This window comes from Chelonoidis abingdonii, chromosome 2, assembly GCF_003597395.2.
Source record: "Chelonoidis abingdonii isolate Lonesome George chromosome 2, CheloAbing_2.0, whole genome shotgun sequence".
Taxonomy (NCBI): domain Eukaryota; kingdom Metazoa; phylum Chordata; order Testudines; family Testudinidae; genus Chelonoidis; species Chelonoidis abingdonii.
In genome coordinates, this window is record NC_133770.1 from 44,015,737 (window position 1) to 44,038,079 (window position 22,343).

Consider the following 22,343-nt stretch of genomic DNA (forward strand, 5'->3'; position numbering starts at 1 on the left):
AGAAATCCAGGATATAGAATAAGCAGAGACTAGAGGGTAGAATGGCGCAAATGTCAATGACAGGGGAAAACAGTCTGCAAGAGACAAAAATGGGGAAAAGGGAGACAAAAAGGAGACGGTCACAGGCACAACAAAATTTCTTTTAAAAAGCATGAGTGGGTGTTCCTTTTCAACAGCAAAGAAAATTGTAATGTCTGTATTGCTGCTGTATTGGCAAAGGCTCTGATTCCTCTAGAACATTTGGGACAAATTGAGATCGTAGTTTTAACTCAAGGCCTGGAAATAAGTCAGAGCAGTTTTAGATTTTCTCCCTTCCTGATGGTCATAGTGAGCAGCCAATTTCATTATGTTTGTAATGTGCCAATTTTGTGCCCTTTTTGTCCAGCCAAAACTAGCAAACCCTTAACTGTGTCTACTCAAAGAAATAAGGGTTGCAGGATTGGGCCTATAGTATGTCAGACATGGGGGATAAACATGCAACTGCTTCATTCTGTTAAAATTAAATTGTGGCTTGGACTACCTACCTGTGCAAGGGAGTAAAAAATCTTCACAGGCGATACAGACCTGGGATCCAGGAGTCAGCAGGGCTAAACACAGAACAACTATGTAAGGGTGGTGGGGAATGGTCAGAGCATTGACCCCATCCTTTATTTGCTGACCAGCACAGTTGAGACACTATGGGATGGGGACAGGGCATAATTTTTGGCTGGCATAAGCAGTAAATTACTGTCTTATGGAAAATGGAGTGGGGGGGGAAATTTGGCTACAGGAGCGGGTGTGCTGCCTCTTACTATAGGCTCTGTTCTTGTGACAAAGCTTAGCTCATTGTTATCACTTCATAGGATCATTGACAGTCAATAGGTTATTAACCAATAGGTCTTTCCCATTTCTAAGTTTTTAGTATTTTATGAAAATAAGAGTAAAATTCCACTGAAGAATTTTGTAAAAGAAAAATAGTGGTGGGTTTTTTCCTAGTTAATGATGTGGGAGTCGGACAGCATTTAATGTATTGAAGGCACTGAGAAAAAAATTGAGCATGAGGTACAGAGACGTGTAGGTTGGCTTTGGATGAACACATTTGTGTGTGAAAATTGCACATCATCTCCAAGAAAATGGCTTTTTTCCCTGTATGCTGAAAAGTGTTGTAAACGTCTCGTTGCAGCATGTGCACTTCTTTATTCACACACACACACACAAATTGCAGTTATTCTAAACTAATTATTTAATGGATTTTTCCTCCCCTTACACTCTCTCTCTCTATATATATATACACATAATATTTTAAACTTAATTTTTATGCAGAAGAACTGCAAGAAAATCTGCTGTAAAACGGTCAGTTCCTGCCTGGAAATAAGATGAAGTTAGAACCAAGTTAAATGAGACCTTGTGACCTGTTCCAGTACAGGAGTAATGCAGATTCAGTGTAGATACAATGTGAGCTGTAATAGCAAATAGTCATGGCCCAAGTAGAGTGGAAAGCAAGTAGGGGTTTAGATAGTAAAGCTTTCCTAGAAAAGACCAAAAATAAGTAAAGTCAGATTATTTTGTTTTTAGCTTGTTTAAATTATTTCTGTCCTCTGTGGCCATAGTAAGTCCAAAAAGAAAAGTGAAGACTGCTCACATGTTTGCAGCATCAGATCCCAAGTCTGTGCACCATAGAGAGAGAACAGATGAGCATTTAAAAATAAGATAAGGTGGTATTTTCTTAATTTCGTTTTCCTCCCTGAAGCAAGATCCCAACTGGTGTAAATTAGTGTAGCTCCATTTTCTTGAGTGGAGCGACACTGGTTTTACACCAGCTGGGAATACAGAGTATTATTGTTTTTAATTGGCATTACAGTAGTACCTAGGGCATGCAGTCAGGAATCGATGCCCCATTGTCTCTACATGCTCATGCTATTCTTTTGCACTAATCCTTAGCAATTTTCCATGTTTCCACCTTTTATAGGATTCTTTTTTGATTTTCAGGTCATTAAAGAGCTCCTGATAGAAACACATTGGCCTCTTACTATTCTTCCTATCTCTCCTTCGTATCAGAATAATTTGCTGTTATGTTTTTCATATTGTCTTCCTGAGAAACTGCCAGCTCTCCTGAACTCCTTTTTCCCTTAGCTTTTCTTCCCATGGGCCCTTACCTACCAGTTTTCTGAGTTTGTTGCGATATGTCTATGCTGCAGCTGGAAGCAAACCTCCTGAGCCGGGTAGACAGACTTGTGGTAGCAAAGCTTGAGCTATCACACTAAAAATAGCTGTATGGACGTTGCAGCACTGGCAGAGCCTCGGGCTTGCCACCTGAGCTCAGACCCAGGGATAGGGTAAGCTTGAGCTTGAATGGCTAGCCCAGCCTCTTCTGGTGCCACAGCATTCACACAGCTATTTTTAGCATGCTAGTGCAAGCCTCACTAGCACAAATCTTGGAGACTCACTCCCAGCTGAAGTGTAGACATCCTTAAGGTCTGGTTTTTAAAAATCTGTTCTCATTCTACTGCGCTCACGCCTTCATTTGTGTAGAATTAAGAAATCTATCTTTTCATGATCACTTTCACCCAAATTGCTTTCAGCCTTCAGATTCCCAACCAATTCCTTCTTGTTAATCTGAATCAGGTCTAAAATGGCTGTCCCTCTGGTTACTTCCTCCACTTTCTGAAACAAGACATTGTCCCCAATATATCCAAAGAACTTATTGGACACATTGTGTTTTGCTGTATTGCTTTTCCAACAGATATCTGGGTAGTTAAAGTCCCCTGTTACTACCAGGTCTCTTCTTCTGGAAATTTCTGTTGTTCGTTCTAGAAATGTCTCATTCACCTTCTCCTTCTGATATGGTGGTCTACAGTAGACCCCTACCACGATGTAACCCATGTTTTCCCAGGTTATCTTTACTCAGAGACTTTCCATTGGTCTGGCTCTCACTTCCTTCTGGACCTCAGAACAAGTCAATACATTCTTGATGTACAATGCAAGAGCTCTTCCCTTTTTTCCGTGCTTGTTTTTCCTGAATGAGCTATTCTCCCCTATACCAGTATTCCAGTCATGAGATTTATCCCACCAAGTCTCTGTGATCCCAAGCAAGTCATAATTAAGGTTAAGATTTTGTCAGGATTATTTTTAGTAAATAATTTTTAGTAAAAGTCATGGATTGGTTGCGGGCAATAAACAAAAATTCGTAGGAGCCTGTGACCTGTCTGTGACTTTACTACAAACCTCCCCACCATGGTGGGGTGTACAGTCCTGGTCCCAGCTTCAGCCTCTGACAGCTGAAGCAGTCACGACGGTCCGGTGAAATCACAGAAGCTGTGACCGCCATGACTAAACTGTGTCCTTAGTGATAATTTAGCTTGTGTACTGATACTTCCAGTTCTTCCTGTTTTTCCCTCCGTACTCCTCCACTTGTATACAGACATCTAAAATGTTGAGCACTCCAAAATCCCCACTGTTTTCCCTTTTGTTGCTCCTATGACCCTATTGTAATTGGCTATTCCACTTCCCCAACATTTAGCACTCTGAGATGTTTAGACCCACTGGTGGGCTTTTGTCACCTCCTCCCTTCAAACCTAATTTGAAACCCTCCTCACCTAGGGTTGCCAACCCTCCCGGTTTTGCTGGGAGTCTCCTAGAATCAGGCACAATCTCCCAGAGGCTACTTCAGCCAAACCAGGAGATTTTAGGTGCTAACAGTCTTGTGGCACAGCAGGGCTAAGACAGGCTTCCTACCTGCCCTGGCTCCGCACTGCTTCCGGAAACAGCTGGCACATCCCTGGAGGTGGGCAGGAGGTCTCTGCGTACTGCCCCCGCCCTGAGTGCCGACTCCGAAATTCCCATGGGCCAGGAACCGCAGCCAGTGGGAGCTGTGTGGGCAGTGCCTGCATCTAGGGGCAGCGTGTGGAGACCCCCTGCCTTCCCCACAGGCCACTGTCAGAAGGATGTGCCAGTCACTTTCGGAAGCTGCCTGAGGTGAGCACCTCACCCCCTCCCATACCCCAACCCAGAGCCTGCACCCAAACTCCCTCCCAAAGCCCAATCCCTTACCCCCTCCCACAACCAAATTCCCTTCCAGAGCCTGCACCTCCTTCTGCACCCAAACCCCTGCCCCAGCCTGGTGAAAGTGAGCGAGGGTGCAGGAGAGTGAGTGATGGAGGGAGCATAGAGTGGGGCCTCAGAGAAGGGGCAGAGCAGAGGCATGGCCTCAGGGCAAGGGTGTTTGGGTTTATGTGATTAGATGGCAACCCTGTTCTCACTGTTGCTACCATGGGTTAGTTGTCTCACTGTTAAAAGGGAAAAAAACAAAAAACAGAACCGCTCACCTTGTTGGCAGTGAAGACCTAGCCAAAGAGATAAATAATACCTATTCTTGGAGCCATATTTTATAGTTATAGTTAAGACCTAACACACAAATGCCTGAACATCAAGAATCCAAGCACAATCCTTACAAAAGGGCAGGATTTCCTCCCTGCACTGGAGCAATTGTTTTGGGTCCTCAGCCTTATTGAACAGTATCTTGTGAGACCTCTTTTCTTCTCCTAGCCTTGTTTTCTGATTCATGTGGCATCCAGTGGACCAGTTGCTCAGATACTAGTCATAAGCCTAGCTTTTCCTGATGAAAAAGCTCAGCTGGGACTGCATCTCCTCATTGCCCAGATGTGGACACGTGCTCTGACATTTTCCTTGGGCCAACTTGAGACGTGCACGTTAGTACTGAAATACATAGCTAACCAGATGTGTAAAAGAACAGTGATCTTGCAGAAGTGGCGGGGGGAGTGCAATGAGATCTAGGTCTGTTCACCCCGATTTGTAAAGGTGAGCAGCTTCCAGAAAGCTAACCCCAGGGCAATATAGTAAAATAAATAGAGAGAACACTTGAAAAGTGACTGGTTCCGTATGGGATGGTAGTGGACGTACTGTTTGTACTAATGCAGATGTGTGCTGGTACTGTTTGTCTACCCCAAGGCTGGACTGATGGATAGTATGGGAAATAGTTTTGCTCAGACTAGAAGCTGGATTGTCTCGTCAGATCCAACTTCGGAGGCACGAAGGAGCTGTAAGTGGCCAGCAGAGAATACACACTCAGAAAGAAGGAAACTCCCTGCTGGTTATGTATGCCACCTCCAGGCCTTGCATCTGCCAGCACTCCCAGACCCAGTGTAGGCTGCAGGGACAGAGTGAGGCTGACCTCTGATTTGCTACACCTATTCTCTACTGGTATAGGGTCCATTAAAGACTCTGTCAGTCGCCCAACTTAAAGATGGGAGCAGCTTCCATGAGTCCTTCCCAGTGATACCCAAACCTTAATGTAAGAGAATCTGGTAGGGTGAAGTTATGAGAATTGCTGCTGATTATCTGATTGGAGCAGCTGGTCAGTTCTTGGGGCTTTTAAATCACCGAAGTGGTAGGTCTGAAAAGTTTGTTTTAGAAATGAGAGCAAACTGGGGTTTAGTAGGACCATTAATTCTCTATGGAACTCATGGTCATGTGAATCTGCATGCTAATTACATAGAAAGAGCTTTATATAGAACTGAATCAAATGTCAGTGAGTTGTCAATAAATGTATCTCCTGAGCCTCATGCTATTGACAGGCGAATGAAGTATCTTCTGAGATACAGAGCCATTGGCAAAACTTTTTCTCTAGTTTCCTTCTCTCCCCTGCACCAGCAAGGATTTTTTTTTAACACCAGTTTTATGTTGCAAGTGCTGGGGTGGGGGAGGGGAGGGACATGCTTCAGCTGCTAGTGGTAGCCAGCTGTTTGCCACCCAATGTGCATAGCATGGACCATAGCAAACAGATAAGAGTGCTCTTATATGTTTCAGGGTACCAATCGTACATGCTGAAAGTTAACGGAAACATTTTAGAGGAAACACTAGATTCAGAGGCCCGCATATATCACCTCTGCACCATGTTCCAAAAAATCCATGCAACTGGAGTCTTGCAATTCTTCACCTGGGACTGCAGTGATGCAGCTGGATCTCCATTATTAGTCTTCCTACCTTCATAGTTAGATGATGGAAACTGCATATCAGTGACTTTGCCTAGACGATTTCAATAATGATGAGCATGGTACTTGGTTGGTATCATAAAGAGGTGCTTGTTTTTTCTAGTTTTCAAAAAATGTCTGAGTTGTTAACACTAATTACAAAACAATGTATTTTGAAATACATATGTATGTTAACTGTGAACAATCTAGAAAATACTATCTTTGCACTTCCTGAGCCATTTTATTCAGTAGTTAAATGAAATACAAATTCTATGTGATTTCCAGGAAAGGTATACTGAGATATTATCTCTGTAAAATGTTTTCTTTTATATAATGTGCAGACTGCATTTTCTTACTTTGAGTGTAGAGTGTTACTCCTCCATTATATGCCAAGTCCTGAACTCACTGAAGTCAATGGCAGAACTTCTATTGATTTTATTAGAAGCAGAATCAAGCCTATTGTTCACCATCACTGCGTCTAAATGAAAGCTTGGGAAGGAGAGCCACACATTGAGGATATTAGGCCTTGAAATCAGGTTGATAGAGACCCAGGAAGTCAGAAGTATCAGGTGGTGCCATAGTTTTGTTCCACTGTAGTCTTCTCCGTAGTCATCCCCAAAGAGTGAAGATTTTAAAATTGGGCAAGGTCTTTAATGTTAAATGAGCAAAGGTTTAACCAGTCCTTGTTAGAGGGTGGTCAGCATCTTGTTCTTATGGAGTGGGACATATTTAACAATTCACATCAGCAGTGGACCAAGTCCTCTTGGCTGGTTTCACCAGCTGTAACGGCTGTGGGCTCATCTTGCCTGGTCATGCTCTTCATCTCCTCATATTCATCTGGGACTGTTGAAAATGAAATCAGGTGAAATGCAGCCAGCAAAGCTCTTATTAATTATTTGTTATGATTTATTAGCTCAAAGGGAGCACAGTCCTTTTCTCAAAATGCTTACGATCTATAAATATTGTATTTCTACTCGTGTTCTGATACTGTTCCCATTTGTGGCCAAGTTTGTTTTGAGAACCTATCTCTAAAGAAAGAATGATGTAAACAGGAAAAAGTAAATATCAGAACAATGTGTTGTGCTGTCTCAATAACTGGTGCAGTTTGCTGATTGCTCAATTACATTTTAACAGTATGATCTCAGTAATGAAGAGCTGACTAGTAAGTATAGTTTGGTATAATTCCCCAAGTACTCTTGAAATATAACACAGCAAGAAAGAGTATAATGAAAAATAATGGAGAGGTAGCTGGGGGCTTACCTTATGATCTGTGTTCATTACAATAAATGACATTTTCACTGCAGTGTTACCATAAAGATTATTGGCTGCTGTGTAACGTGGGTCTCTCCTGAATAGAACAGCTTTGTCTGCATAGCGTTAGCCATGGAAAAAAAAACACTAAAGATCTGCTTAATTTATTAATTATTTTCCATATATTAATGGTGTACTGCTCTGGTCAAAATTATTGACAGGAAAATGGAGATGTGCTTCCCTTATAGCCAGTTGTTTCATGATCCAGTGGTAATCAGTATGTGTGTCACCATCTTTGATGCCCCACAATTCCAAATATGCATCTGGAAGTTCCAAAGACTAGTAATTAGCTCTGCATGAACAAGGAGTCATTGACCTCTCTCTTGCAGAATTGTAGGGATTTCAGTGTGAGGAAATATGTGATGTGGGAAAAGTTTGAGTGAGCAGGCTTGACTTTGAGATGAGAATTACCAAGGGGCTAAAACCTGAATCTTAACCATACTTATTTTTATTTCAGTATATTTAAAAAAAAATAAGCAAGCCTATTCCACTATCTAGGCACCATGCCATCAGTTAAGAATACATTTAAAAAACAGCAGTAAATTCCATCCAGCATGCAGCACCCAGTTAGTAAACACCTCTCACCAATGCTCTGCCCCCACATAGCCCATAAACCCTAAAAGCAAACAAACAAAATCCCCACACTAATCTGCCTCACTCTCCCCAAGCACCTGCTTACAAAGATGGGTTTTGCCATGTGTCCTGGAGATCAATGCAGTTGGGCTGTTTTGGACCAATGCCATGGAGTTAAAGGGTCACTGCTGGGAACCTGAAGAAAGGATTTCATGAGAGAGACAATAAAAGTCCATTTTTACATTGCTAAAGCAGCCTGGTTGGAAAAAAATCAATCCAAAAGGGACTTCTCCCATGGAACTGGAGTGTGGGAGGAGAAAAATGGTTGCCTTTCTGAAAGATGAGCTTCAGCTAGAGACAAGTTGTTGAGCTTAATCAGGGGCAACTGGGTGAAATGTATTGTCCTGTGACATACATGGGATCAGAGTAGATGATCTCTTAGTCCCTTCTGACCTTAAACTTTATGAATCTATGAAGCATTCACCTCTGCCACCAAGGTCACAAGGAAAGTGAGATCCTTAATTCCACCCACTAACATGGAACCCCTTAACTGTGGTTAGATGATCCTGATAGAAGCACTTATAGCGTTAGACACACGTTCCCCAGGGGGGAGCAGTTTGAAGCAGCTCAGCAGAGATGGGGCTCATGGCCAGTAAAACCAGTGTCTTCTAGGAAGCCTATATAAACCTGCACAACCCTGGCCTTTGTTTGCATACAGCTATTCATTCCAAACACATGAATCAGTGGGGCCACTACCTTCTACATTAGAATAGGCATACTGGGTCAAACCAAAGGTTAATCTAGCCCAGTATCCCGTCTGCTGACAGTGGCCAATGCCAGGTGCCCCAGAGGGAATGAACAGAACAGGTAATCATCAAGTGATCCATCTCCTGTCACCCATTCCCAGCTTCTGGCAAACAGAGGCTAGGGACACCATCCCTGCCCATCCTGGCCAATGGCCATTGAGGGACCTATCCTCCATGAACGTATCTTGTTCTGTTTTGAACCCTGTTATAGTCTTGGCCTAGCAGCATGGCTGCACTATTCCTTGGATTTGAGTGGCTTTTCTGCTTCATTTTGTTTCCTTGCATACTCCTTAGTGAAGAAAAGGCACTAGGGATCACTCAGAAGTAGAAGAAGCCAAGCCATGCCCCAGAAGTGGGTAGAAGAGAGATTGCATAGGAGCAACTATGGCAACTTTATGTTACACAAAGTTTCTTTTCTTTCAGTAGCATAGCTGTCCCAACACCCAGAGGATTGTGAGTTTTCCCTCTTCTTCAAGCAATGAGATCCACCAGCCCCGGCATATAGTATAGCTGCCACAGGTTAATTCCAGGAGATTTTATTTTTTGTAAAAAATCATGTTCATATATTGGAATATCCCTATTCTCTTCTTTTTGTCAGTAAACTCATGGTAGTTAGAGGGAAAGAAATGCATAACTGCTATCCATAGAATAGCTTAAACAAAACCACTCAGTTAGTACTGAGCTATTTTTACCAAAAACTGTATGAAAAACCTCGAAATCAGTTGCTGAAACATTTAAGAAAAAACAACATATAATTATTGGTTTTAAATTGAAAGGGCTTAACATGAACAACAACAGTAATGTAAGGGAGAGATTAAAGAAGACTGTTCTTTACTAGAACAAGGAAGGTCTGAATATGTTTTATGTATTTTTGCTCATTGTTCGTCCAGGGTTAGTTTGAGAGAAGGCAGGTGTTTCTGATCTCAAGTCAGTGGCCCAGACTATAGTCCCAACCCCATAAATCAGTGTAACAGTGCAGTGTGCAGCTTTATATACTGCATGCTCATACAGTAAGGCACACACAAGAGACAAGTGTGATGCTACAGATCACTTTGAGTAAACAAAACACACACACACACTAGAATGATCACAAGCACCGTTTCCTGTAAATCCATTTTGCTCCACAGCCTGCACTGCCTCTTGTCAGAATGGCTGACCCCTCTGGCTCCACTCATTCTCATTCATCAAATTGGAGGATACCACTTGTCCGGAAGGACATCTCAGCCCCTTGGGGCTTGTAGAGTTTGAGGGTTAAACCTGTATCCAGTGCCTAAACCCTTCTCCTGATGAAACATGGATGGAAAAACACATTTTAAGCTGTGAAAGCGGGGGAACAAAAAAGAGGGGGCATCTTTTAAGATTTCCACTGATGTCAATAGATATTCTCAGGAATAAGGGCTTAGAGAAAAACCTCATTAAGTTTCTCCATTACTTGAATATTCTAAAATGAATGCCAGCATTCTACTAGGGAAGAGAGCGAGAGATGGAAGGAGTGGAGGACATAAATGATATGTACTCATAGTAAGATATTCACAGACTGGGAGACTGTCACTTGCCCCGTGCAGAGACAGAATGAGATGCAAGGTGTTCCCTTACTCCACTGCATGGGCAGCCTGTTTCACCAGCTTATAAATGGATGGCAGAGCAGGCTTCACACGGCCTCTACTCCCTCTTCGCCCTGTGCAGAGCAGGATGGTGGCTGGCCAGCAGATGTGAACTGTCACAGATTGAGAAGTATCCTGGTGTTGGCCACTAGCAGATTGCTTCTCTCATGAAGCATGGGGCAAATGAGAGAGTGAGTTATGATTCTGAATGTCACAATTATTTTCTTGGGCTACTGCAGTCACCTGCCATTCCTCAGTTGGAGATAGAAGCAATGTCTCTGTCCAACCCATTGTTATATATGTCTAAAGGATCTATACAAAATTTCCTATACAAATATTCTGTGCTTTGAGAAAGATCTAAGATCCTGGGCCCAGTAATCAGGATTTCATAAGCAGCCCCTTGTGCCAGAATAGGATACTCAATGGGACTCGGTATGAGCAATGAGGGCCACCATTGTGGATCCACTTGCAAACCTAAGGCCTAAATGAGTAATGTTTTCTATTTATGATTCTTGCTTGTTCAAAATGGAGCTAGTTTGGGTCAGGCTACCTTACATGGAGAAAGATGACCCTCTGCCCACAACCGCTTCTGGCATCCTTTTGACTATTCTGGATTTGTTGGGGAACATCTTGTCAGTGTCTCAGACTTTCTAAATGAAATCTTAATGTAGGTTTCTGCTCACAGGACAGGAGGAGAAGCATTTTTTAAGTTATAAGTGCATTCTGCTTCTTCATTTGATTGTTTGATAGAGATCCCCTTCGTGTTTTGCTCTATGCACTAGCCAAGATTTTCAAGTGACTCAATTTTTGGGTGCCCAACCCAATACACCTCAAAGAGGCCTGATTTTTGAAAGATGGATGCTCAGCAGTTTCAGAAAATGTCAGGGTGTGCTGAGCACCCATCAGCTGTAAATCAGGCCTCTTTAACACACACAATCACTAGTCATTTTTGCAACTGTTGGTGTGTTTCTTTTTCTTTAAAGGGATTTTTTATAAGCTTCCAACACTGCTCCTCTATCAAGATGCCTATCTAAGGTACAGAATTCAAAAAGGTGTTATGCTCAGAGGGTATTAAAAGATGGCTTTTTTATTATAAAAGACTTGCAAAGCATCCTCTTAGAATTCTTTAACAAAAGTATCCAGGCACTCCACCCCAGATCGAACCAGTCAATTTTCTGAGCACGTTGTTTCAAGTGCTGACTTTGGCTGCCATCTTCCCTCAGTATATTAATGACCTATCCAATGTCACATTGCAGTAAAGTGGGTTTAGAGCATGCTGCAGGCGTTGGCTGTTGAGGAAAACTTTAAACTCATGGCTTGCATTATGCAGATGAAATGCACTAGAAACCTTCTTGGAAAAGCTCAGCTGTGGGCACCATCACCTACAAGAGTCTGCCATGAGTTCCATATCATCATTCGAGACCTAGTCAATTTCTGAAAAGGACTGAGCTAGGTAGCTGCAGCAGATGTCAGCATAGATAAATTTGTGGGAGAGTGTAGCTGGCAGGTCAGTGATGTACACATTGAGCAGTATCAGTGAAAGAACTGAGCCTTGAGGAAGGCCGTTGATCTGACACTTCCAAGAGCTACAGCAGTTGCCCATGTGTGCTCTAAACCGCATACAGAGCCATGGTTTGACAGCTCCGCACTACAGGCAATAGCCTGTTCCTTACTTGACAACCAAGCCACTGCCAGAAGGTGCGGGACAATGCATCTGCTGCTACCACTGTCAGCTGAAGTGACAGGATACCTGCCTGCCATCACTGGTGCTGCGGTGAAGTACAGCCGCCAGGAGAGGGAGCCACATGGAGCAGCTACCATAAGGTGTTGGGAAATGAGAAAGAGTGATGGAGTAGAAAGACTGATGGATTTGGAGAAGGGAAGAGTATGGAATTGATGGACATGTTTTGGTGGGAAAATTATTTTATCCAGGAAACATCATGTGTATCTGACTGAGATGAAACATTTTTGTGCGAGCCCTTTGTTATAATGTTGGCAGCACTTCATTGTTGCTTAGTGATATTAGCCAACCAATCTGAAAGCAGAAACACCACCACAAGACTTGTTTAACCAGCACAGCCTGCGCTTTGAATATGCGCAGTGAACTGTTCTTTAACAAGCTGCATACCAAGAATTATTTGCTGAAGAAATTCACAAATAATTTCAAATAATGAATACATCTGACAATTCTGCCATCTGTTTTCAGAGCATTTGCAAACATGGGGGTGAAGCTAAATTAATTGAATAAGTGAATCATTTTTAATTATTTGAACTGCCCTACTTAGAACACAGGAAATGCAGTTCACTTTGGAATGTTTGAGGAAACCAGATTTTCGTATTACTTGTTCATTTATTTATTGTTAATTTAACAGTCACCTAATTAACAAACATAACAGTTATTGGTACATTAACAAAGTAGTTAAAAATGCCGTCTTTCACACACTGCAAAGGTGAACTGCATTCCCTGGATTTGTCTCCTTCCCAGTATAAGGGCTACCTTGAAGAAGCTTTGGCCATGTAGCAGCTCCCACAAAGGGAAACACCAGCCCCATTTGCAGCATGGAGATACTGAAACAGTGGCAGGAAGGGCTAAAACCTGCTTAGGGGCTGGGGGACAGAAAGGTTGGGGGGGGGGTGTTCTTTTGAAGTAAATATTTAGCTACAGTATCTAAAGTATTAATTATAATAATTGCATACAAGCTAGAGTAGGTAGCAGTGTATTGACAGCAAGCAGCAGCATTTTGAATCTTTCATGTTTTTCTCACCTTTTATGGTACAGTACCTGATGATCGTATTTCATCCAGGATTGTGTGTAACTGTGCATGTTCATAGCATGCTACATAAAAACCCCTATAGTTATGCCTTCGCCACACAGTGACAAAGCAATGCATTTTCCCATGCCTGTATTTTGAAATGTCTTTGGAAGTGCTCAGGGCCCCAAATCTTTTACCTTAAGGTGCTATTCTCTAATGCCACATATTTTTAGCCTTTAAAAAAAAATCTGCAACGAACACAGATCTACACATGTTGTTTGGGGACGGGGGGTCCAAGTCAGACTCTGACATTATCATAAGCCTAACTCCCAAATCTGGACCTTAGCGTCCAAAATGTGGGTGCCTAGCATGAACCTCCAAGCTTAATTATCAGCTTGGATCTTGTCTTGCTGCCACCAGACAGGAATTATAGCGCCTGCCTCGCTCTGGTCCCCCAAACTTTTCCTGGGGTACCCCAAGACTCAGAGGTCCTGAGTCTTACCACAAAGGGAAATAACCCACTTCCCTTCCCCCCTCTCTCTCCCACCCAGACTTTCCTCTCTGGCTAACCTGAGAGTTACTGAGGCAATCTCTTTAATCACAATACCAAGAAGCATGTCTCTCTATTCCACAAAGAGACAAACCCCAATACAAGAAACAGATGATTCTATTTCTTTCCCCTCACAATTCCTGGTGCTGCAGAGCTACCTTCCGAATCTAACACAAAGAAATTCCCTCCCTTCTGTTCCTTAGCCTAACTACCAGAGAGATAACAATCAAACAAGTCTTTAAAAAAGATAAAAATAGACTTAAAAATTCTCGTCATCAAGATGTTAGACATTACAGGCTATGTGCTTATAAGAAAATATGAATAAACATGTCTGAATTCAAAAAGATATGCAATTTGAAACTCAGCAACTTCACGTGTAATACAAACTCAAAAACATACATAAAAGCCCTAATCATTCGTTTTTCTACCTGTACTCCTACAATTTGGAACAGAAGATAAAATAGAAGACCTCTCATAGCTGAGAGACAAACAAAAGACATAGAGTCCAAAAATTCCCTCCCTGACTTCGAAAAATCCAGTTTCCTGATTGGTCCTCTGGTCAGGTGTTTTGGTTCCCTTTGTTAACCCTTTACAGGTAAAAGAAACATTAACCCTTAGCTATCTATTTATGACAGACCCTTACTCTGAAATCAGCTGAGACTGGTCTCAAAACTATTTAGATATTTCCTCTGCATGTTTAACACATTGTGGCTATGATTGTGCTTGTTCATTGTTCCCTTCTTTGCCTTTAGATGTAGCTTTTAGTTATTGAGGTAGGTAGCGTAGACTAGAAAGGGCAAGGGAGAAATTCTTTTGATAATGATTTTAAAAAAATTACACTATTTTTCAATTTTGTGAATTTTAAACAGGAATTATTTTTTAAAGTTACAGATGTTAAGAATCAGTGTTTTCACATTACATGCCTGTTAGTGCCTTTCAATTCATGCCTGTTAGTTAATGCTGTAAATTGCAACATTTAGCAATTTGTAGTTTAATTTAGAAGGATCACCTACTTTCTTAAATGCTTAAGTAATGTAGCACGCTGCAGTTATTGATTCTCTCTGAATTTATTACAAGAAAGCTGTATTCGCTCTTTCCTCTTGGGAATGCACCTCCTGAACTGCGTGCTTGCTAGTGACAGCTTAGACACCTGATACATAACCAAAGACCTCGCCTAATTTCCTTGCAACTGCTTAGGGAATTTTTATTAAGTAAAGGCATCATTAAAGAGGGCAGAATGATGAAGTTTAATGAGCATCTTTCTCACATGATATTGTTAGTTTTGCTGTAGCAGCTACAGTACTCTTGTTTGTTACTTCCAGTAGGGCAGATAGGAAATGCAGTGGGGTTTTGTGATATTTGTATATGAGGAAACACTTGTGTACACCAGAGATTTTTAAAACATTTATTTTATATATTACATATACACCTCTACCTCAATATAACGCTGTCCTCAGGAGCCAAAATATCTTAACGCGTTGTAGGTGAAACCGTGTTACATTGAACTTACTTTGCTCCACCTGAGTGCGCAGCCCTGCCCTTCTGGAGCACTGCTTTCCCGCATTATATCTGAGTTCGTGTTATATCGGGTTGCGTTATATCTAGGTAGTGGTGTATATAACAGTTATTGCATGGGGTAATCACGGATGCCTGAAGTGTGTATTTGCAATCCAGATTTCATGCTTTAGTTTTAGCTTGTTGACAGAGATTTGGATGTAGAATTCCTCATAGAAACAGAACATCCATGTAAACATATGATGTTACAGATTACCAGATGTGAAGCTGTGTACCAGATTACTGATCAATTCCCATAGATAGTGGGCACCATTAAACTCAACATTCCAAACCCCAGGTGCTCACAGTATCATTATAATAGGTACCACAAATCACTTCATGGATTGATTAAATGGAGCCCAGATCCATTCTAACCAAATGGAGTTTAATTTTCTTTTTATCCATATAGGTAGGCCCTCTGAATAGCCTAGTTCAGTAGCTTTGAGTGGGGAGCCTTGAGTGACTTCTGGTGGTATTCCTTAAACCCACTGAAAATTATGAACATCTGGGGCCCAGTTCTATCTTCACTGACTTCAGTGGAGTTTCCTTAGTATAAAAGAAGGCAAAATTGTGTCCCAAATGTATTGCTAGGTTGAGATGTATCCATTGATTCTTTTTGCATGTTGTTGTTGTTGTTGTTGTTACAGCAGGGATATGGGCCTCCTTGTATTGGGTATTATACAAACACAGAAAAGAGACAGTCCCTGCCCTGGAGAGTTGATATAATCTGAAGATGTCTGATCCTGGTTCTCCCTTTGCATAGAAGACTAGTTAGTTTGATAGTTTTCAAGGAGTGTATCTTGAGCTAAGATAGCAATGTGCAACTGAAACTTACTTGAAACTTCTCCAAGGAATTCACCAACTGAGTAATTTACCTCTGCCAAGGAAGCTTTAGGTTCACACAAGAAAGGGCACAAGGAATATCTTACAAGTTAAGCCAAGATACTACTACTAATTTAATACTTCCACACATGGCAGAAGGGAGAAGAAAGATGTTAGAACCCTAAAGACCCTGCATATCATCTATACACAATTCTTTTTTAAGAAAAAACTGCACCACTGGTGTTTTTAAAAAAAAAAAAAAGTACAACTGGATTAAGTTTTTCTGTTTTCGTAACAAATGCTCAAAAAGAGTGTTGCCCAGTTAGACCTTTGACAAAATTCCATTGTTTACACTAACACTGTCAGAAGCCAGCCACACACACACACACTCTCTCTCTCTCTCTCTCTCTTACCTCACGGGAATCCCCACTAATCCACATTCTGCCAAACTTCAAACTTTATGCCAAAACAGCCTTCTTTCCCTGCTTCTCAGCAGCTAGTTTATAGCCCACAAGCTGTCCTGCAAGACATTTCATAGTGTGTTATGAGATATTGTCAGGTATGTTAAATGACACTACAATTATCAGTTCTCAAAAGAGAGAAAATGCATTTTATGATAAACAATAAAAAATATGAATAGTATATGTTCATTTACTTCTGAGTTACCCAATGTGTTAATTCGCAGTATGTCCCCCAGTTATTAGTGAGTTTCTTCTGTGCAACATGCCAGAACCCAGTTCAGATACTTAACAAAAAGTGGATGCAGATTCCTAACACTACAGCCTTAGCACTATACAAGAAAAAGGGAAATAACTCCAGCAGTGCCATTCAGAAAAGAAAAATACACATCAGACGTTCCCAAAGCACAGAAAATGTGGACTCCAGTATCCATTCCCACAAAAATCCTCATGCAACACTTGAAAATACCACACTGACTTCCCCTCCAGAAACCTTGCCTGGGTAATACATGGAAAACTTACTTCAGCAGTCTCCCAGCTTTCCTCTTCCTTCTCCAAGCCGTAAGAGTCCTCCTTCCTCCTCTTCTGACCTCACAGCTCTAAAGCCCCTCCTCCCCCCAACCTTGAGCCAATGTCAGTTGATGGAAGAAGCTGTGAGGGCAGGATAGGGTGAGGAGAAAGCTGTGCAGTGATGCTCCTAGAGCCCTGTATCCCCTTCTGCTTCTTAGTGCCTTTGGTGAGAAAAGGACTTTCTGGTTGTTTGGGGGGCTTAGATCCAGGGATTCTGTTTAAATTCATCCCTGCGAGGGCCCATTGTTGAGTTTCTCGATATTCAGATTGTATGCTCCTTGGGTTTGTACAACCCCTAGCACAGTCGAGCCCCTTTCTTGGTTAGTCCTTAGACACTACTATAATAAACAGGATTAAAAGTAATGTATGAAAAATGTTCATATTCCACTCCAAGGTCGTGTTAATATTTCTTTAGCGTCAGAAATCAAGCTTAAATAGTAAAACATAGTATATAGCTATGAACATAGTATATAGTAAAACATAGTATATGTGTTTCACAGATTTGAGCATGTGTTTTCATTTATCAGCTGGCAACTTTTCAACATCATAAAATTGTTGCTAATGGTGCTTCAAATAGTCGGTTGCATGTAGCCACAAAAGAGTCAGCTCTTTCATTTTTATCCTGGAGTGTCTCCGGACAAGAGTGTCTCCTTCCATTCAAACTTCAGTTCAAACACAGCACGGGACGGGTTTAGATTAAAAGTAAAACAAGTTTCTTAACAAAAGGAGATAGGATTTTAAGTGAGTTCAAGTATGAGGGATAAAATTAGAAATGGGTACAAGCAAATAAAAGTGAATATCACTTTCTAGAGACCAAGACTTAACAGAACTACAGTCTTGCTTCAAGGTAAGATTTTTACCATACTACCTTCCAGCAAGAAGCTGGCCACCCTCTGGTCAGAAGCTCCCACAAAGTCCAACGTGCTCAGTTCCTTTGTCATCTTAGGTGAAAAACAACTTGGGATTCTTTGCCCCTCTCTTTTATGATCCAGTGACCCTTTGAAATAGATGCTTCTGAAGGCAAGCCCCAAAGTAAAGTTAATTCAAGCTGTGAGGAAGTAAGACATGGAGACTGCTGGTAAAAGAAATTCCATGCTCCTTTATTTCCCCCAGTGGTGTTTGCTGAAATGCAAATTAACTGGTGTTTTACATGTGATTGCGAATTGACTCTGATAACACCTAGCTGGAGGTGTCAGCCTGTCCTTTGACTGGGAGAAACTGGTTTACCCACTCCGCAGCTAGTCTAGTAAATGCAGTTCAGTTCCACATTTTCTTCATATTTTTATGATCCCTGAGGCATTTACCAAGCAAGAATATTAATGATCAGTGTGGAGTTAGTTTTCCAGTGATACCTTCCATGCTACGTATCAGATACAGTGTATGACATTAATGAATTGGGGGTACATTTTACTGGTCAGGCCAGCTGAAACTCTAACATTACCAGTGAGCATCTTGCATTAGGATGCTCGTAGCTTCACTCTGGGAATATGTGACCCTATCGCTTACCATAATGCCATTCATTCTGTTCATGGAAGATGTCACTGAAGGCACCTTTGAGTTAAGGAGCACGTTAATTTCAAAAAGTTAGTGTCAAACTTGGTTGGCAATCTGATAGCATGGGATAGTCACTGAGACAGCAGAGTGATACTGAGGTATTATTAGGGGACACCTTTCAGAGGGATTTCAGTAGTGTCATCGTTCCATGTGTTTGTACAACTAAGATGGGATGTGTCTAAACTACAAACTTAATTACTGTGGTGGCTGAGGTGGCTGATGTGCCCACTACCTTCCTTCTGTCGGTAATGCGCATCCTCACAAGGAGCGCTTCCACCAACTGAAGAGGGGCAGTGGGGGAGCAGGGGCTTAGCACCAGGGCTCAGCTCCCACAGTTGGAAGTCCAGCTGTCCCCCTGGACTTCTCACCTTCCCACCCCCAGAGAGCCACACCCAAAGTTCGGTCAGCTGCCGTGCTCCTAGCGGGAAGTGGGATCCTGGGAGTATAGGGACAGCAGGGCTCCCAGCAGGGAATTCGGATGGCAGCCCAAGCAGGGACCCTAGGTTACAGCCCGGCTGGGAGCAGAGACCCAGCAGCAGCCCAGGTGGGGAGCTAGGAGCTGACTGTCTTGTCAATTTCATGGCTACAGTGGAGACATGAAATTGACAAGAATGACAGCCAACTGCCAATGTAAGGAACACAGTATCTCCACAGAGATTGCATGACCATAACTACACTGACATGAGCCCTATGCCTCTTGTGGAGGTGGAGTTGTTATGTCAGTGTAGTAGGGCACTTACATCAGCAGGAGCGAGGCTGTCGTTTAGATACTGATATATTTAGGTCGATATAAGCTGCCTTATGTCAACCTAACTGTGTAATGTGACCGAGCCTTAGAAAAAGCACAGCTCAGGATACTTTCTCCTCTAGATACATTGACACCCCCTCAGAAAATGTCTCTAAAAAGCAGTTTGTGTCAATAAGGGAAGTTAAATTTGAGCTGTATTTATTTTGAATAGGCTTTCAGTGTAGTTTAATCAGGATTATTCATAAATTATCTGTTAATTATCTGATATTTAGTTAAATCTTCTCAGCCATTTAGTCTGGTTAGCTTTGCTGTGAATGCTAGCCGTCGTAATTGTTGGATACTTTGTCAACATTTAATCAGTGGTACTTATTAATGTGGCATTGATGTGTTGGTAGCTATCCCACTACTATCAATCATGTATGAACAGACAGAGAAGACTGACACCATTCCTCTCTGTCACATTATCGAGCCCTTGGGTTTTCTGGTTAGGCGTGATGCTCGCTGTGCTGTAAATGGGTACTCTATCTCTCCAGTTCAACCCAATTTTTGTCATTGTTGACTTAAATACACATACTCTGAGCCTTTATTCCATAACTGTGCTATATAAAGGTTGCTATGTTCTGAAGGCAAAACTGATTTTCGCCTTTACAGTTTTTAAACTCCGTTTTTCCTAGAGTTAACCTCCTGATGAGTCAAAGAAAACTAATGCTATGTACTGCAGCTTAAAGTCTAATATGAATTTCAAGCATATACAGATAAAATAAACTGATGACCCTCTGCTTTCTTGAGCTTCAGTAGCTAAATGCATTGTGTAATGTGCAGTTGGTTGAAAGCCCATATGTTATGATGGTTATGATGGTATCACAAATGTTTTTGTCTCATTTCTTTACAGTCTCTATGGCAGACACATGCAGGCAAACCCCGAACCTCCAAAGAAGAACAATGATAAGTCAAAGAAGATCAGTCGTAAACCTCTGGCAGCAAAGAACAAATAAGTCACTGGCATGTGCCAGCATTTTTAAGGCTTTTTTCTTCTTTTTTTTCCTGCATGTGCCTAAAATATTTCTAAATGTTTACTGAAGAAATGCTGTTACTCATTTTCTAAGAAAGCAAAGACTCTCTTCAATCAACAGCAATCTGCCAAATGCACTGCTTTTAAGACCTTGCTTAAGGAATACAATATTATACATTCGCTTAATTACTACTAAAACCATATAACCAATAAGCATATCACCGTCAGACACCATTTTTAACTTTTATATTTATATGTATATGAAAAACAATATGAAATATTTTCTGTTCACATATATCACATGTCCTGTTATGCTTTATTATGTTTTCCTGCACAAGTACATAAATTAGTTATACGTCATATAATATTACAAGTGATTTTAATAAAGTCTTTATTTGTATTGTGTTGCATTCTTCAGTAGAATTTAAAAAAATAAGGTAATGTTCTTGGGGAATATACATAACCTGGTTTCCTGTTACTTATTTTCATTTTTAGTTGTACTATGGCATTTTGTCTGTGATACGAGTTAGTTAAAATGTAAAGCTTTCTGTCTAAGAAATGATGTATTTTAATCAGTTTCACTTTTTTTTCATATTAGTGTGTCACACTTTTTCCCCTTGAAGATTGTTTTTAAATTGGGGGAGAGAGGAGACAAAAAAACATTATCTCTGTGAAGGGCTGCCAACTGCCAAACACTATATTTGGAAGAAAATGTTCTCATTTGAAGAAATTATTTCTGCCAGTGGTTAGTTTTAAATACATTTTTTGGAGTTTTCTCTTTAAAAAATATGTGAGTTTTTTTTTTAAATCTCTTCATTGAAATTGCTTGGATTGAAGGACTGTTTAAAATAGCTTTTGAATATGTCAGAGGAGTTACATTTATATCTGCAAAACCTGCACCACACTCAAGGCCAGAAGCTGCAGTTGTGCCATAATTAAGCAGCCCATTGTTTAACATCTGAAATAGCATGAGAGCTCATTGAGGGGGAAAAAAACCTTACACAATGATTTCAAAATAACTTTGGACTTCTAGGAGGGCAAAAGCTAAATGGAAGGTGCATGGAGAGGAGTATATCTTCATAACAGGATCACTGGTGTCAGGACCTTTCTTACCCCTAGGTTTCCTCTTTCCTGAATTTCAGACCTAAGCAACCAATTGCAGCCTTTCTGATGTCATCCAGACAGCAAGCAGGAAATCATGCCCAGACTCCTGAGATATGGGATTTGCATTAAATAAAAAAAGTAAACAGTTCAAATGTCTTACATTATAAATGATTTACTATTTAAAACAGTCTGTATCTGATGACTATATATCAACACCACTGTAATAAACCCCGTTCTTGGGCCTTTTGGGGGTTGAGAAGAGGAAGTTGCTCTGTGTGGGCGTATGTGTGTGCGCAGAACTTTTACCTTTTTGTCCCTTTCTCCCATAGACAGTTGTTAAAAAGTTTAGGCTCAAATTTTCACAGATTACAAGGCCAGAACCCCAAAGATGACAGGGAGCATTGTAATCATCTAATCTGACCTCCTGGATAACACAGACAATAGGACTTGCCAAAATTAATTCCTGTTTGAACTAGACAATATATTTTAGAAACATCAAATCTTCATTTGAAAATTGCCAGTGATGGAAAATCCACCACCCACTGTGGTAAATTGTTCCAATGGTTAGCTAACCTCTCTGTTAAAAAATAATGCCTTATCCCATATGAATTTTCTAGCTTCAGCTTTCAGCCGTTAGCTCTGGTTAAACCTTTGTCTGCTAGATTGAGGAGCCCTCTTATCACATTTCTGTTCCCCGTCAGTACTTACAGAGTGTGGTCATCAATCCCATCAAATTTCTCTTACTTAAGGTAAGCGGATTGAGCTCCATTGAGTCTTCAGTGTGGAGTCTTACGTATGTGGATGCAAAAGTTCAGCACCTAAATCCTTACTCAGGCATCTACAAAGGTGGCCTGATTTTCAGGACCCTGAAACATTTAATGGGGCAGAAAGATGGGGAAACAGAGGATTTTGGTGAGGAAAAGAGGGAGTGAAGGGCCTAGAGATGAACGAGTCT

The 22,343-nt window shown here is 41.3% G+C and overlaps 1 protein-coding gene across 2 annotated transcripts in view; it reads left to right on the forward strand.

The window, feature by feature from the left end:
• RSU1 (Ras suppressor protein 1) overlaps window positions 1–21,653 on the forward strand; it is a 194,171-nt gene extending 172,518 nt beyond the window's left edge. For both annotated transcript variants that reach the window (XM_075062317.1, XM_075062316.1), the window contains one exon: window positions 20,165–21,653. In XM_075062317.1, the coding sequence (XP_074918418.1) occupies window positions 20,165–20,267 (103 nt within the window). In that variant the 3' untranslated portion in view covers window positions 20,268–21,653. The remainder of the gene's footprint in view (window positions 1–20,164) is intronic.
• The last annotated feature ends 690 nt before the right edge of the window (window positions 21,654–22,343 follow it).